The 15950-nt window shown below is 50.6% G+C and overlaps 5 protein-coding genes across 5 annotated transcripts; all 5 read right to left on the bottom strand.

Moving 5' to 3' along the window:
* Window positions 1-266: 266 nt before the first annotated feature.
* On the bottom strand, window positions 267-1819 carry MIND_00915500 (uncharacterized protein; the record flags this gene model as incomplete). The annotated part of the gene is made up of 4 exons (XM_037365789.1): window positions 267-605; window positions 657-1536; window positions 1581-1607; window positions 1656-1819. The coding sequence occupies 4 exons, from the start codon at window positions 1817-1819 to the stop codon at window positions 267-269; spliced, it is 1410 nt and encodes a 469-aa protein (XP_037217201.1).
* A 414-nt stretch (window positions 1820-2233) lies between these two features.
* On the bottom strand, window positions 2234-3045 carry MIND_00915400 (uncharacterized protein; the record flags this gene model as incomplete). The annotated part of the gene is made up of 4 exons (XM_037365788.1): window positions 2234-2479; window positions 2528-2718; window positions 2765-2825; window positions 2881-3045. 4 exons carry the CDS (start codon window positions 3043-3045, stop codon window positions 2234-2236), a joined length of 663 nt encoding a protein of 220 aa, XP_037217200.1.
* A 4380-nt stretch (window positions 3046-7425) lies between these two features.
* On the bottom strand, window positions 7426-8666 carry MIND_00915300 (uncharacterized protein; the record flags this gene model as incomplete). Its single annotated transcript, XM_037365787.1, has 5 exons — window positions 7426-7555; window positions 7599-7784; window positions 7834-8157; window positions 8213-8320; window positions 8368-8666. The coding sequence occupies 5 exons, from the start codon at window positions 8664-8666 to the stop codon at window positions 7426-7428; spliced, it is 1047 nt and encodes a 348-aa protein (XP_037217199.1).
* A 2499-nt stretch (window positions 8667-11165) lies between these two features.
* MIND_00915200 (Cytochrome P450) lies at window positions 11166-13257 on the bottom strand (the record flags this gene model as incomplete). The annotated part of the gene is made up of 11 exons (XM_037365786.1): window positions 11166-11256; window positions 11305-11448; window positions 11505-11627; window positions 11680-11761; window positions 11811-12000; window positions 12064-12192; window positions 12253-12368; window positions 12423-12474; window positions 12630-12825; window positions 12875-13004; window positions 13056-13257. The coding sequence occupies 11 exons, from the start codon at window positions 13255-13257 to the stop codon at window positions 11166-11168; spliced, it is 1455 nt and encodes a 484-aa protein (XP_037217198.1).
* Window positions 13258-14352: 1095 nt separating this feature from the next.
* On the bottom strand, window positions 14353-15687 carry MIND_00915100 (Fatty acid hydroxylase; the record flags this gene model as incomplete). Its single annotated transcript, XM_037365785.1, has 1 exon — window positions 14353-15687. The coding sequence occupies one exon, from the start codon at window positions 15685-15687 to the stop codon at window positions 14353-14355; it is 1335 nt and encodes a 444-aa protein (XP_037217197.1).
* Between the last annotated feature and the right edge of the window lie 263 nt (window positions 15688-15950).

Raw genomic sequence — 15950 nt, 5'->3', positions numbered from 1 at the left:
GAGCATCAAATGACCGTCAATTGAGGCTACAGATGTATTTGTCGGTAACATCTTCCGAGTGTCTACCTGATATCCTGCACAAACGTCCGGTCACATTTTCGACCGATATGGCCCATATATCGTCGCATCTCTGTGGTGTAGGTTGATTATGATACTTTCACCAGTGAAGAGTGTCCTCAAAGTTCAGGGTAACAATGTAAAGGTCAACTTCAGCCTTCTGTCAGGGCTGGATATGGATATTGTCCGGCCTGATTTACTGTCAAGACCTAGTCCCCCTGATTGAGTTTCTCCAACAACCACCACCCTGCGACGGGGCGCACAACGTCATTCTTCCCCTCCTCCGAAAGCTCCTTGTCCCCGCTCGAGCACACCTCCATCCCGACCATCCCCGCCGTGATCAGCGCCTTGGTGATCGTCCCCGCGTTCTGGTCGGTCAGCGTGACGTCGACGTCGGCATACGCGGGCGGGATGGCGTCTGCGCCGACCTGGTGGTAGTTCGAGTCGTCCAGCTGGAGGGAGTACATCCCAGGATCCGGGTACGTGAGGTATTGCTTCCAGAAGTCCTTCGCAGAGAGCATGTAAGGTGGAGTCGTCCAGATGACTTGCTGTGAATCTGCCGTCAGTCGCTCTTTTAAAAAGAGATGGAGATGATGCACCTCGCTGGATTTCAGCCAGGGCCCGACCCACTTCCCGTGCTGGTCCCACACACAAAATGCAGCGATCCAGCCGGTGTACGTGTCCGGCCCACTTCCGCCCTGCTCGAAATGGGCCACCTTGCCCCAGAACGCCTGTATTTCGGGGGAGTACGGTGCATCGAATGTCTTGACGAAGCGGGTCAGGACGGGCACAAGCAGATGATACCACGCCGTTGGCTCGATGCCATACTCCTTGAGCTTCTCCGCCCTAGCCAGAAGCTTCTCCCAGTCTGCCTTCTGCCCCTCGAGCGTGACGCGAGGGATCCCACAGCAGACAGCGTCGAAGACATACGTGAAGTACGCCTTGAGTGTCGCCATGAGCACGATCGACGCCACAGTAACATCCTTCTCCGTTGTAGTGCTGAAGTCGGGGATGATCCATGCGCGGAGCGTGGGGTCCACGACGTTCTTCTCGATCTCCCCGACCATCGCCCGCGAGAACTCGCCAAAGTCGGCCATGACGTCCCGCGTGACCTGCAGCTCCTTCTTGTCCTCGTGCGCGACAAAGTTGGCGCGCAGCAGCTCGGCGTTGGCGTTCACGAAGAAGTTGAATTGGGCGAGGATGGCGAGCCAGATGTCGTCCGGCCGCAAGACGAGCGCGTGGTGCTGGTTGTACGCAGACGCGATGGTGTAAACGAGGCCGTTGGACTGTGGGACGACGTTGGGGATGTGAGGAGAGTTGCGCTTGACGGGGCGGAATGGCGGCTCGCGTTTGACAGCGGACTCGGGGGCTGCCACGACTCCCGCCTTCTCAGCCGACTTTTTGCTGAATATACCACTTAGCCGCGCGAGCTTCCCCTTTTTTGTCGGCGTCCCCGCTGGGTCATCCAGGTCGGTATGCCTGACTCGAACGCGTTAGAAGCCAACTCAGTGAATGGCACGTACAATGTCAACGGGTATGGCTTGTACGGCCTGAGCAAGAGTCAGTGCAACGGAGAAGAGCATTTCCAACACACGCACACATCCGTCTCCTCGAACGAGCTCCCCCTCAGTTTCCCCACCGCGCTGAAGTTGGGCGGGCACGCTTTGCCGTAGATCTCGCGTGCCGTGAGCCCCTTGCCGTCGAGAACGGCGTTCTTTACGGGCGACGCCTTGTGTGTTGCGACGGTGAATGTGACGGGCATGGTGGACGGAGGGAAAGCGAGGTAATCATGAGCAGGTAAGTGGTGGAGAAGAACCCCCTTCGGGAGGCTGTGCAGCAGACGATCGTCATGTGGCGTGATCACGCATGACAGATGGGTACTCGCGCAGGCTGTAGACTTCGAGAAAAGTTCCCTCCTTCCAAGCTTGTCATCTTACAGCTTTCAGGTCGATGCGATTGGAGGTGCCATACAGCACCTGGGTTGTGTAATGAACTGTAATTTAATTGGAGAAATTTAAAATTTCACCGGCGGCATTACAATTTTAAAATCTGTGCCAGTACGTGGGATTCCACGGCGGGTATAGCTACTCTACTGATAACATGATACACCAATAGAACAAACACACTTCAAGCCCATATGGATTTTTGCTCCCCCTACTCCGAGTCCGTCGCCGCCCTACTTCTTGAACCGCGAGAAGAACCCGCCACTGGGGCTGCTGAACATCGGGTACGACTCGGAGCTGTCCCCGGCCCTGCGGCCCATGAAGACCATCACCGCGGCGACGAGCACGAGGATGAGCTCGACGAGCGTGAACCAGAACGCGGTCCCGAAGTCGACGTTGCCCTTCACGCCGTGCAGCTCGCCGACCTTGTGGTGCATCTCTGCGTAGAGCGCGATGTCGATGGCGAACGCGATGAGAAGCTGCCAAATAAAATCAACAGACAGTAAGCGAAAATAGAGCGGCCGTACGATGAGCGCTGAGAGCACGCTGGTGAGGACGGAGATGAGCGGGGCCGACTCGAACTTGGCGAACGCAAAGCCGAATGCGATGGCAATGACGCCCGTTGCGACGGGATGGACCGCGAGCCCCCTTGTCCAAGAGCCGCTGATGATTTCAATCTGCCCAGTCGTGGTGAGGAGCGGAACAGGGTATCCGTGTCCTGCGGGTTGATGAGGACGACGAAATCAAGTGACCACACTACAGACCGACGTTGAAGCATAGCCGGTGGTCATGCTCGTCGTAGAAGCAGGGCCCCCAAATGCCCAGCTACATCCCGAGTGATGAGCGAGCGCAAGAAAGGAGCTGAAAACGCCGAACGCACCCGGATTTCGCTGAGCGTATCCTGCCCGCTCAATATCGGGGTCGCGAACTTGGCACGCACGTAGTCCAGCGCCGTCAGGTGCGGGAGGGAGATGGACCCGATCAGCGAGAGGAAGAGGGCCACGCCAAGGCAGGACGCGCCGATGAGGAAGTGCTTGCGGGACATGGGCTGTTCGTGGGCGAGGGGAAGGAGTCACCTGCGGGACCGCGTCGCTGTTGCCCTTCTTTTTATTTTGCGACAGACCCGCTCCCACACCCACGGTTTAGACGCTCATACACCGCCTTCGGCTACTTGTCGAGATGTTATGCTGTCAACGAATGCATTCAACCGGAGCAAGATTTGCTCGCTTTGCCTTTGAAAACAATGATAGAGGGCCAGAATTGCGGGAGCCTGAGGAATCCTGGAACATGCGCAGCGGCATCGACTTCATGAAGTGTCATCTGCAGGAGCGTTGAGTAAACGATTAACGTGCGACAGCAGCGGGCATCAACATCACCAGGTCCTCAGGCTGTCTGTCACCCATTTATTTTGGACGCGTCTTCGCGTCACGATCTCGGTCCGCGAGTCGAAAATATGCGAGCTCTGCTGGTCTGCATCCACGCGCCACATGCCTGGTCGTCATCCGATTCGTCCACGAAACAGGCTCCGCTTGCGTGCGAGGAAACTGCGTGCGGTCGACAGCATCCGTTGCCATTCTCGTGGGCGGCCATCAGCGCGCAGCGGAAGGACATCACCACGAAGCACGGCCTAGGCACGGGCGATAAGGCTTTTTTTGTCCCGCTCTTGTATTCGAAAACAGGAGGAACTTGAGAGGCTCAGAGGGCGATACCGCTCTCCGAGTCGGCGGACAACCAGATCGCCGCCTGCCACGCGTGTGAAGGATCGATTACGATCTGCAGACAGGTCGCACGCAGATCACAGTTCCCATCCCGCCCTTTACAGCACGCTATTTTATCGTTTGACAACGCAAGCACAGCGCATCGGCGACCTCTCCGGAGAGTAGCCGCTGGTGGTGGCAAAGACACTGGGTCTATCTAGGAGTCACCTGTCGACGCAGGCACGTAGAAGCGAACTCGTATACGTCTTGACTCGTGCGGCACCACAGGCAGTAGCGCGTCGGGAGTCGTCGCGGCGTCTGGCGGGGCTGACGGAAGTGTCGTGTACAGCGCGAGCTCGTCCATATCGCAGTCGGTCACAGTTGGTTCCGCCGGCGGATCGAAATTGTTGGGCCCGGGAGGTATCTGTATACGCAACACGTGCGATCTGCGACGGAAGAATGACGGAGGATCGGACTGCTGCGTAACTGAAGAAATACATCAGCGAAGGTAGCTACGAGTGCCGAAGGAGACGCACCATGGAGGGGGCGATGTACCGGCCCGGGGTACTGGCCATCGACATCCACTTCCATTGGTTGGAAGCTTTGAGAGCAATCCACAGATTTTAGCGCCGATTTTTGCTGGTTTGGGGTCGTTGCATGGTTGTACATAGATGCCTAGAGATATGTGCTGTGGAGTCGCTTTGAGAGTGTCAGGCTCTTTCTTATACATACTCGTCGATGGCCTTCGGTTCCATCACACGAGGCAGGCTTGACAGCGACGACAACGAGGCTTCGGCGAGGTCGAAGTGTCATTACTTGAAGCTAAACGAGGAACTTCAATAGAAAGATATATCAACACAAAGTACAGGTCTGAGGAGGGTACTTACCGCTACAGCGGCTGGAGCGGGCATAGCGGTACGGGCATATGCTGCATGCGGTGTTGACGTGGCAAGGAAGAGGTGGGAATGACGAAACAGTGATGTGACATCAATCTGATGAAATACTATAATCAGATGGTGATGTCTGATGCAGCAAGATATGGAAAGAAAAGCTGTGAGCTAGGGATACATTATATAGTGTTGGCCAAATATCATGATATTATTACCACTGGCAGGGCATAATATATTATGAGTAAGTATATCATGTTGAGAGCCCCCAATTTAAGTATTTGTAGTATAGTATAATTATATTCAGATGCAAAATATGATCATGTTAGGAAATTATTTAGCTATAGTATGCATATCCATGGATATATTTGAAATATCTGCCACAGGAGAAGTTCACAGCATAGAACACATGCTAGAACTTGAAGGGTTAAGTACCTTTACTCCCCTTTCAGGAATCAGGCCTCACTATGTAATTCCTGTACTATTTTAATTCACAAACCGACTTTAGTTTATGCTAATACACCTCTGAAAAAACAGTTTCCCATTTCAATAGGTGTATTAATATTCAAGGGGTATAGATGCCTGAAATCCCTGACATTGGGTCGGAAAAGTGGATTAAGGACAGCTAGACACCCCTCCCTCCGTGATGTCACGCCACGTGACGTCTCCAAAAGGTAATTATGCCTGCCAGAAATTAGCCAAATTCTCAATATTCCATTAGTAGTACCAATTTCCTCTACATATAGTGTCCTGCATTTGCCCTGCAGACATCATCACAGAACCAGTTTTTGGCAGGAGGTTGTAACAAACCAACATAGCAGAGGTGATACTATAAAACAATAAGAATGTTAGGAGTAGAGGTTTGCAATGGAGGTATATCTCAGTGCCATAGGCAGGTGTGACATGGCCACATCATCACATCTCAAATAGAAAGTTACCATCAAAATGCTTGGTGCTTCTCTAGAATGCCAGCAGATTGTCCTTTCAATAACAATTATATGTATTCTGAGACCATTAATGATAGTCCCAACCACCCTAAAGCCTATAAAAAAAAGTGATTTAAGCCTTCCAGACCATCCCCCTAATGTCTTGGCTTGTGCCGGCGCGTACACCTTGTTAATATTGTGACTGACCCTCCAGACTCTGAAATCAATATTTAAAATCTAAATCCCTTAATACAAAAAAAAGTTTCTGAAGATACTTAATAGTAATAGTTGCTGCTGACTTGCTCTAACTGATAATAAACCTAAAGCTACATGTACTCTGAGATCATATCTCATTAATAATAAACTCTATAATTTAATCCACCAAGAGAATATTTCTCTCAGTTTAATGGAACAAAAGTCTGTATGAGATGCATTTCAGAGTAGTTTCAAATCTAAAAATGTGCACATTAAAGTCCAATTGTTACTTGATTGAAACAATCAGTATGAGTATAAGTATTTCAAGTTACTCTTACTGATTCAGCTTCAATAGTCACTAGTTACTATTTATTTAACTAAGGTTATAGTCAGTTTGTGCTACGTCGGTTGTCAGCCCACTGAGCCCACCCTAAATCATTAATTTATTACTCTCCTTGCTTCTATCTATTAAAGCACAGACTTCCAATGTATGCACTGTGGTTATACTTTATCAAAAGCTGAGTTGCTTATATATATATATATAATATATGGAAGTCAAGTAGTGCTCAGATAAGTCAGTAATAGCTGTGCAATTTGGTAGACTACATATCTATCTGGTGGGACATTTTAGGAGATTTATAAGGCTATACAGGTTCAGGGCTACTTGCAGGACACAGCAAAAGTAGATGTAGTATATAAGTGTGAAGAGTTTAAGAAGGAGTTTGCTCTTACAATATCTCCCAGAACCCAGAATCACATCCTAAATGGTTGATGTCATTGGGGAGTTAATCAGTAATAATGACTTATCATGATGGCTGGAAACAGCGCTGAAGGACCAGAATCTTATTGCGAGCGCAATTAACGCTGCGGCCGCTGACAGCGGATTCATAGTCAACAGATTCAGGCGCTGGGGCAGTCGAATGTATAGGCAAACCACGTAAGTCGTTCACCGGGTGCATGGCGCAATGGCTAGCGTGTTTGGCTTCGATGCCGGCGTTTCACGTCACGTGATTCGCGACCAAAAGGCTGCAGGTTCGAGTCCTGCTGTGCTCAGTGTTTTTAATGCTTTTTTGGGCCCGCGAACCTCTATTTTACAGTCAGGAACCATCCTTCCCTCATCAACTGGCCAAAAACAGGAATTAACTGAATTTCTCGCAATTTACTCATTGTCTGGTGCTTTCGAGTGATTGTGGACCACCTGGTATACTTCTTCTATTTTTCATCAGGCTATATCTCAATTTTCCATGCAGATCCTACCGAGTTTTGAGCCAAAACATCCTTTTGTGACTGTGTTAATGGGGGTGTCACGCGGCTAAAAAACCATGTGTGACACCGCGCTGTTACGGATCAATCCGTCGTCATGACACGAGACACACTTCTTTTTCCTGACCTCCATGCTGCTGGTAGTACTACCTACACGGCGGCATACGATGTTCCAGGAGGTATGGATGGTTATGACTTGATGCGTTACTCATGCGTGCGACCCTGGGCAGACTCGAAGCAGCACCCTCTTCCCTGTCGCGGTCGTAGCTCACCAGTTGGTTGCCGTCGAACGCAGGTGCCACGCAGGCATGAACTTCTAAAATTCGCAGTCAACGGGTATCATTGTATGCCGGCGGCGGCGTCTCGGAAACAGACTCTCGTCCTATCCCCCTAAAAGTCTGGCCACCGCTCTCATTCGAAACCTCCAACTGCCGCTCGAGCGCTAGCACGCGCTCTCTCAGCGCCACCACCTCTCTTTCGGGGCCCCGGCTACTTCGTATATCGTGCGGCAGTCCTTTCTCCACGTCAGTCCATGGGAAGCGACTAGACGAGGCGGTCCACGGCGTCCTGAGCTGTGTCTCCGTGCCCTGCAGCGCAGTTGGTGTCGTCTCCGAGTCATCTGTTACGTACGTCGATGGGAGCATTCTAAACGGCGTCACACGCGGAGTCCGCGACGAGCCGGCGTTCGGTTCGTCCTCCGCTGCCCTTCGGCGTCTAAGAAGCCATAGCCACAGCCCCAGACCCGCGATCAGTGGAAGCAGGACAGCGACGACCACGATCGCGGTGATGGTGGAGGAAGATAGATGGGCGGTGCCGCTGCAACGGGGGTCAGACGTGCGTCTACCGAATATGTCGTCATGCTCACCGGGTGGACGTAGCCGCACCGCTCGACTCCGGTCCAATGCTTGTGGAGCTTTTTGTTCCGGCGCCGGTCGAGACCAGCGAGGATGAAGACTGACCGGGACTTGATGACCCGGCCAGCGGTGGGCTCGCGCTGCTGGAGCTGAACGGCCTTGTGGTCGAAATACCGCTGCTGGACGCCGGCGAAGTGGGGAAATCGGGATCATGGAATGTCGTCTGTGCAGGCGAGGTCTGCGCACCACCCCCCGAAGCGATCGAAAAAGTGCCGATTTCAGCGAGCAGCTTCGCGCTCCCGTCCGTCGACACAAATTTGAACGCATATCCATCACTTCATGCAGGCAGGTCAGTCCAATTTCATCAACGCTCAGTAGAGCGCCGCTCACCCAGGTTGAACAGTGTCAGCGATCTTGAACAGATGGAAAAAGCCTCCCACATCGACAACATCTGCCGCAACAATGCTGTTATCCAATACAAGCTGCAGATCAGCCGTCCTTGGGAGCGGTGTCAGCGATGATATGCTGGCGATGGTCCTACTTACGATGGATCGCCCTTACTCGTCGTCCAAGTCACCGTGACCTGCCGCCCGACGGCGGCTTGGTAGTCAGATGGGTTGAAGTTCAGTGCGCAGACACCCTGGAGGCTGACCAGAACGCCGAGCACAAACACTGGGCAGGCAGAGCGCATGAATGAAGTGGAAGAGTCGCAGCGAGATTTGGAAGGAGTGTCGGGCACCCAGCTGGCATCCCAGTGCCAGGACCGGCAGGTATGGAGTGTGGAGGGAAGAGGGCCAGCGTTATCTGTGCGGCGCTCTATATATCCGATGGAATGGGAGTTCATATCTCAAGGAACCTGATTGTCGGTCCCTGTATGCAACGAGTCGACGACGATCAGCATTGTCTTGTCTATCGACTATTCACCCACGGGATTCTAGACTGATCTTCGGCGTCGCGCGATTGACACACGTTGGACAGACGGTGATGTTGATTCGGCCCCATCGCAACATTCATCATATATATCTTAATGACTGAGCATTTGATGGCCGCGGCGCTAGTGTAAAAGAAAGAGAGATTACTTTAGATTATATCTCAGCCAGTTCCAATTCAAATAAAACGAAACAGCATGGGTGGAGACCAGGATTGACCCAGGTTCCAAACTTGAAGGGTATGGATCATATTTCATTATATAGAATTTTTTTTTATTAGTGTAGCTTTACATATGAGCTTGTTTTTATTTGGCAATTCTGTGCCAAACATTATGTTGAGCCTACATATCTGATATAAATATCCTCAGAGACTGTTCCTTCTGTCTACAAATTTCTCCAAATAGAAAAAAGGGTGTAAGTAAAAATTGTAAAGAATCATGACTATACTAAGTGATCCATATTTAAAATGCAGTATTTGTTGGGAGGTCTTGACAGATTGGTGATTGTGTGGGCTAAAGAGGCTGTGGGTGATGGTTGGGGTAGGTCGGAGCATCCAAGGGGGCACCTGTTGGTGCCTCGGATGTGCTTGGACAATCCAAAGGAGGTCAAAGTGGGGGGTTCCCCTGACATACAGTAGGCAACTATTTAAACAGGGGAGCATAAGTAACTTATCATGTAGTTACTTATGCTGGCCAAAAAGGCGAAAATTGAGAATTTCCTGATTCATGGAAGGGTTGGTAGCATGGTTAATTCCAAATAAAAGGCATTCTTGTTCATCAATTTTGAGCCAGGATTTGGTAAGGTGTGAGAGATACAAAATAAGGATTTTGCCAGTCTTATAGCTTATGTGAATGGCAATAAAGTTTTTTCTGACTATTGTCAGGCAAAGTTAAATCAAACAAATTTCAACTTGGAAAAAAAAATTATTTATCCAACTTTCCACACCAGTAAAATGTGGAACCTGTGTGACAGTGTATAAAATGTTCCAAATCATAACAGCAGCAATATTGGGCACTATGCAAGTGATAGCCTATAGGTATTATTATATTGCAGAGGAGGGGTCACAGTTTGTGATCTGAAGCAGTGCTAAGTGAGTGGGAGAGTGTTTGCTACCACTTGGGGCTCTAGAGCTCATTTGCTATACTTTTATTTTACTCTCTTGAAGTCTAAAAATATAATTCATAGCTAAGGTTCAATCCTATGTATAAAATCATCTGCATTCACACCAAAACTAGCAATGGGCAAGTCCGGCTTGGTACAGTTCTTGGCCATTTTTGGCGGAATACCAAACTGCACGGTTTGGTTCAAAATTGGATTTGGCCGAACATAAATGCCAAACGGCGGATCAAACTGCACCCGAACTGGCCTTTTTTGACCCAAAATGACCAAACCCAGTCAAACCAAGGGCCAGGTTTGGTTCGGAAACGATGTTTGCAAAATCTGAACACCGACCACACGTTCAGTCCAGTTTGGTTCAGGTTTGAACTGAAATTGTGAACCGGACCTGGCCATTGCTAACCAAAAAAGATTCCCTTTTTTTTCCATCACATGACAATGATCATATAATAAGTCCACCTGACCTTATACTGTACTATTTTCATCAGTTCATCATGCACAGCAGCTGCATGACTGACAAAAAATTTCATCACAAAGATCTGCAGCATCATGGATAAGACCCGGCCCGTTCGCTCCAGTGCTGGTGTTGGGCCATCACAGGCCGGTAACACACAGCACATCATGACAGCGAACAGGTGCCTCAGTAGGAGGAATGCACCCGTGGGAAGCACATGACCGAGAACAACACGTCGAGCCGAGCCGTTGCCAAGCCCAACTCAACACCAGGTGACTAGGCAGGGGAGGTTAGGAGTAGTGCCTGGCCCGCAAGGGATGTGCGATTGTCCCCTCTGCAGCCAGGAAAAAGGGCAAGGAGGAGCAGAAGAGGCTAAGGGTGTCTGATCACCCCTCAGCGGGCCAGCATATATAAAGTGTGATAGTGTATACTGTACCCTATTGCTTAGATCATATATAGTATCACTTCTCACTGTGCAAGGAGGTATTGCCAACTTGAAATGACCCGATTCAAACCTTGACAACCAACAGCGACAAGGGACCACGTTAACAGGCCTATTTGATTCAACTCTACCCGCTCGCTCCACTTCTGTTTTGTTCCAGGCACATGTTCTTAGGAGGAGCCTTGCACGGCCCGACTTGAAGCCTAACACGCAGAGCTGCTCCGGCCGGTGATGGCATCAGCTGATGACGGACAAAAAAAATTCTCAGATCAGCCAGAGTGTGACACGTGACCAACACAATAAATAAAATAGTACAGTATTAACTTGCTAAGTAACACCCTTCTTCATAAAGTAACTTGTGATACAGGGTTGATTTAGGGAGACAACACTGATATGCTTTTGTCACAGTTCATCAATCTCTGTGGCCAATAACATTGGGACTTCTTCTGTATCCTGTCGAGGATTTACAACAAACTGAAATGCATGAGGATGACTGTGGATATTGATTAGTTGACAAGTTATAGCTGAGTTGACTGTTGACCTGTCTAATCCATCACTCATTTCTGGTACTGGGACTATAATATTGCCAGACTCATCTGTGGCATTTGTGATAGTACAAGTGGCAAGGATGGTTGCAATAACAATCCAGACACTGCTGTGGGCGAGATGCTGTCCAACACAGATACTGTTAATAGGGCATCAAAACCCCTTCAAACTAGGTAAATCAATGCACAGACTGACCGACGGCCATATCCAAATGCATCACTGAACCGTGGCTCATTGAGACCCTCAGGCTTTGGGAGAAAGCGGTCTGGATTGAACTGGTCTGGATCTTGATAGACATCTACATCTCGTGAAATGGCTCTTGAAAAAAAAAATCAATTATAGTGAGGAAACTTGATTATGGTTGGCATACCTAACATTTACCAGGACAAGGGACCCACTGGGAATTTTCCAGCCCTGGTAAGTGTCCTCTGCACTTGATACATGTGGAACACCTAGAACTCAGCTTTGATAACCAGAGAGTACAAAATGAACCAAACATACCCATGGGAGTAACAGTATTCCATCGGTATGTCTCTTGCACAACTGCTTCAATATATGGCAGACTTGCAGAATCAGCAAATGTTGGCAATCGATTATGACCCACAACCCGATTCAACTCCTCTTGGGCCTTTCTTTGCACTTTTGGGTTGAGAACCATAGCAAGGAGGAAGACCATAAGTGTGCTTGCAGTCTAAAAGCCATTATTTTACTCAGCTTACTAGTATGATAATACCTTAAAAAGATTAATACATACTGTGGCTTTCCCAGCAGCAAATATTGTTGCACCAGCCCCTTTCAGTTCTTCAATACTAAGAATTCCCTTGTTGACTGACATAAGCTGCAGATGGTGGAGCAGGAATGATGGTGGAGCAATGCCTTCCTTCTATGAAAAGTCACATCCAGTCAAGGATATTAAAATTCAAAGTTTGGCCCAGGCACTCACCTGTTGTTGATATACAAGCTTGATAGGGATGTCATAGATCTTCCGAAATATGGGCCGCATTTTCTGTGCAAGCCCTGCATAATATGCCCCAGGGAACCAAGTGGGAAGATATTGTACTGTCATATCATAAGTGTCTATGTCATTTCAGTATCAATTCAAGTTCTACTCACAAAAAGGGAAAAAATCCAAGGGTGTACCAGCTGACATTCTTCTCGTGCCTGTCTGTGTGAACAGCTGGTCAATGGCATTGACAATGGTCAGGTATGTGTCATCATCAGAAACTATTTCATGTCCATTTATGATATAGATGACAACACTTGCAGAAAACCTGTGGAAACTTGCATTTACTAATAATATGATACAATGGGAGAGGCTACTTCCCGGTTTATATGTTGATCAAATTCTCCAACATGTGTGTTAAGCATTGCCTGGGCCAGCTTTCGTGCAGCTTTGAGCTGGAATGGCTGGAAGGCGACACAATTTGCAGCAGATAAATAGCCATGCAGTGCTTGACGATGGCGATTGAACCGATCATCATTAGTAAGAAAGGTCAGAACATTTGTCCATCCTGCGCTGAACCAGTGCTGAGTTTTGCCTGGAAATTTCAGCCAGGAGGACATACAGTTCATAGAGGAGAAATGAAGGACGGGCAGAATAGATTGAGCCTTTTGCCTGGAGTAGGTCCATGGCAGCTCGATGGCTGCTTAATATGATGATGGACTTGCCCGGGATATGGAGATGCATGACATCACCTGGAAGGTCCGTCATTGTCATCCAGCCTTGGATAATTTCATAATACTCACCATAAATGCGGGCCCAGTTGTGGAAGACCGCTGATGCGTTACTTGAGGGCATCAGGTGAAGATGTCCGAGGAGAGGTTTGGCGGGTGGACCTGGGGGCAGTGGCATACGGCCCTTTCGACTACCGTAAATGATGACGGTGATGACACAGCACAGAACTGCGACAAGCATGAAGTTGCTGGGGAGCTCGGGGGGAGAAGCCATGAGAAACAGAGGGCCCCCTCCGTGTGCCACTCAATAAATGGCTGGCAAGTTGAGCGGGTGCTGAGCTCGTCTTGTCAACGGTGGCGGGCGATATGATCCCTATAGCACGTATCGCTCCCACAGGAACATAGTTCAGCCTGTGGATTCTGGAGGTGAGCCGGGTGTGGACTGGCATTCAATCCTAGTCAGTTTGCAATTCAAGTCCTGTAATTGCGCACTTGTGGCGGTCAAGTTGCCAGTTTAACTTTGATGGACCTAGTCAAATCTGGTGGTGTCAGCGCAGATGCAAAGGGTGGAATTACATGGTCCCGCGGCCAGAATGCCATGATAAGCAGAGATCAGAGCGGCCGCCAGCTGGTCCAATAATAAATTCCTAGACTGACATACAGGTCGACTGTACCTGTGACAAATAGCACAAGCAGAGCGCAGAGTCGCCACAGGCATTTCTCTTCCCGGTGAACAAGTTGTCTACTAGAGTCGACGAAGATCCTTCGCAGGGTCGCCAGACTCGCCACCGGGATTTATACACCGGCGGCCACGGATACACGGCGGTGGCCCGCGAATTATGACCACGTGGGTGCCTTCGGGAGGGACGTGGATTTTTCTAACGAGCGGGATGACTGCGCTGCGAGTACTCTAGTCGCCGACCGGACTTGTGAGGGCACTGAGGGCTCAGGGGACGTGAAGGCAGAAAGAAAGAAACGAGGCGGATGACGTGATCGCCACGTGTACCAGTGCCAAGCCAAACAAAGCTGTCCTTCCCGCGACCGTGCGGTATGCGCTGCGACTAGCTCGATGTTGACTCCACACCCGCTCCCGTCGGTACGACAAGAATTGATCGTTCGGTGAGCATGTATCAGGCGTCTCCCAGCAAACCAAACACCAATTCGATTTTTCGGGCACACCGGCCGACCAACAAAGATGTATGTACGATAACCACTATGCAACGGAACGCAACGACAACAAGCAACGACAGCGACGAAAGCAAGGAGAGCATGGGCGAGGAGAGCTCGGGTAACAAACAAAAGCAAGGAGCAAACAAACAGAGCACTGAAAAGACCACAAGGGGCCTCCCTTCGTTCGTTCGAGGAGGCGTCAGTTCAGCTCGTGCACCTCGTCATCGAGAACCAAGCACGGCAGCTTGGGGATCGCGAGCTTGCACAGCATGGGCACGTCGACGGGGTAGACGAGGTTCACGCGCTGCAGCTCGAGGTGGCGGACGGCAGGACATTTTGCGAGGAAGAGCGCCAAGACACCCGAAGGGGCGGTTAACGAGTCGAGCGTGAGTGAGGTAAGTTGTTTTAAGGCAATAACGTCATCGCTCAGGTTGGTTAGCGCAGCGAGAACAACGGGCCCGTGATCTGAGAAAGGCGAAAAGTCCTCGTCATGCGGCAGAATTCCCTGCCCGGCGTCCTCGATGCCCAATGCAGTGAGGAAAGGCAGCCGCAAGAGGGATAGCAACCGCACCGCTGCTGAAGCGTCGACGTAACCGATGGTGAGTGATTTGAGCGATGGAATAGTGATCGGAATCATCGGTGGAGAAGAAGACGAGGGTGGCGGAAGAGAGGGTCCGCTGCCAATGATGCTAAGCGTTTCCAGCAATGAACAAGACGTCAAGATGGCCGCCAATTGCTCAAAGGAAGGACGGATGTCGGCGGCGTGGTATTTGAGTTCAAGGGTCGTAAGGAGCGGCGCTCGAAAGACGCTCCAGTCGATGTGGACGCCAACTAGGGAAAGATGGTGGAGATTTGAAGGCGCGGCTTGAAAGAGCGGGATTGGCGCCGAGAGGGCAGCAGGCTGGAACAGTTGGCCTCGTCGGGCAAAGTAGGCATTGCAGCGAGACAAGACAAGGCGCTCTAGCCGCTTTGGAGGCGCCCATTCGCGGGTAAACTCGAGGAAGGTGTGAATAGGCGCCCAGGTGTCTGTCAACAGCTCCATCGAGCGCCAGCGTGGCGCAGCCTTCCCATTACCGCTCAGAAGCTTGAGGACGGTCTGCATGTCCTGGATGGTGAAGCCATGCTGGGTCTCGGGCTGCTCAAAGTCCCACTCTGGATCACGGACGTCGAGGAGGATGTCCAGTGGGTAGTTTTTGGAGCGAGAGAGGAAGGTGAGAACACGGGTGAATTGCTGGGGAGATGTGGGGTATGTGATGACAAGGGAGCACCAGAGGCTACCGCAGGCGAGGGCGACAACGCGCCAGCGGCGGCAGACGTGCGATAAGGTCATGGGTGAGGTCGTAAGGATGGAGTCATCGTGAGGGTCGTGATCAACGGAAAAGGCAAAGACGGCGGTGAGGAGCTCGTTAGGGAGACGGTCAACGAGGGTCCGCGGTCGGAAGACAATGCTGCCTGAGGACATCGAGGGGCTGGTCGTCTTGGAGGAGCGGTGCCAGTCGTAGAGCGCACTGACTATGCTTTCCGTAAACGACATCCGTCTGGCAGTGAGTCAGACTCAGAATAAGCAACAGAAAGAGAGCAACGACGCACCTAAACTGGGGCCGGAAGGGACCGTCTTCCGCCGCACGCTTGAGCCTTTATACGTCGATGTGATACGGGTGGAGGGAGAGAGAGAAAGAGTCGCAAGACCCCCATCGTCACGTCAGCGCGGTGATTGCACGTCAGATCAGCCAATTCCGGCAACTGTCAACCGCTGAAACGGTTCGTAGATTGATGTCTGGCCCTGACAATTTTTTC

Source organism: Mycena indigotica, assembly GCF_014461135.1.
Source record: "Mycena indigotica strain 171206Taipei chromosome Unknown Mind.scaff0008, whole genome shotgun sequence".
Lineage (NCBI taxonomy): Eukaryota > Fungi > Basidiomycota > Agaricomycetes > Agaricales > Mycenaceae > Mycena > Mycena indigotica.
The sequence above is the reverse complement of the archived record's forward strand: the minus strand, read 5'-3'. Positions and strand labels throughout refer to the sequence as shown.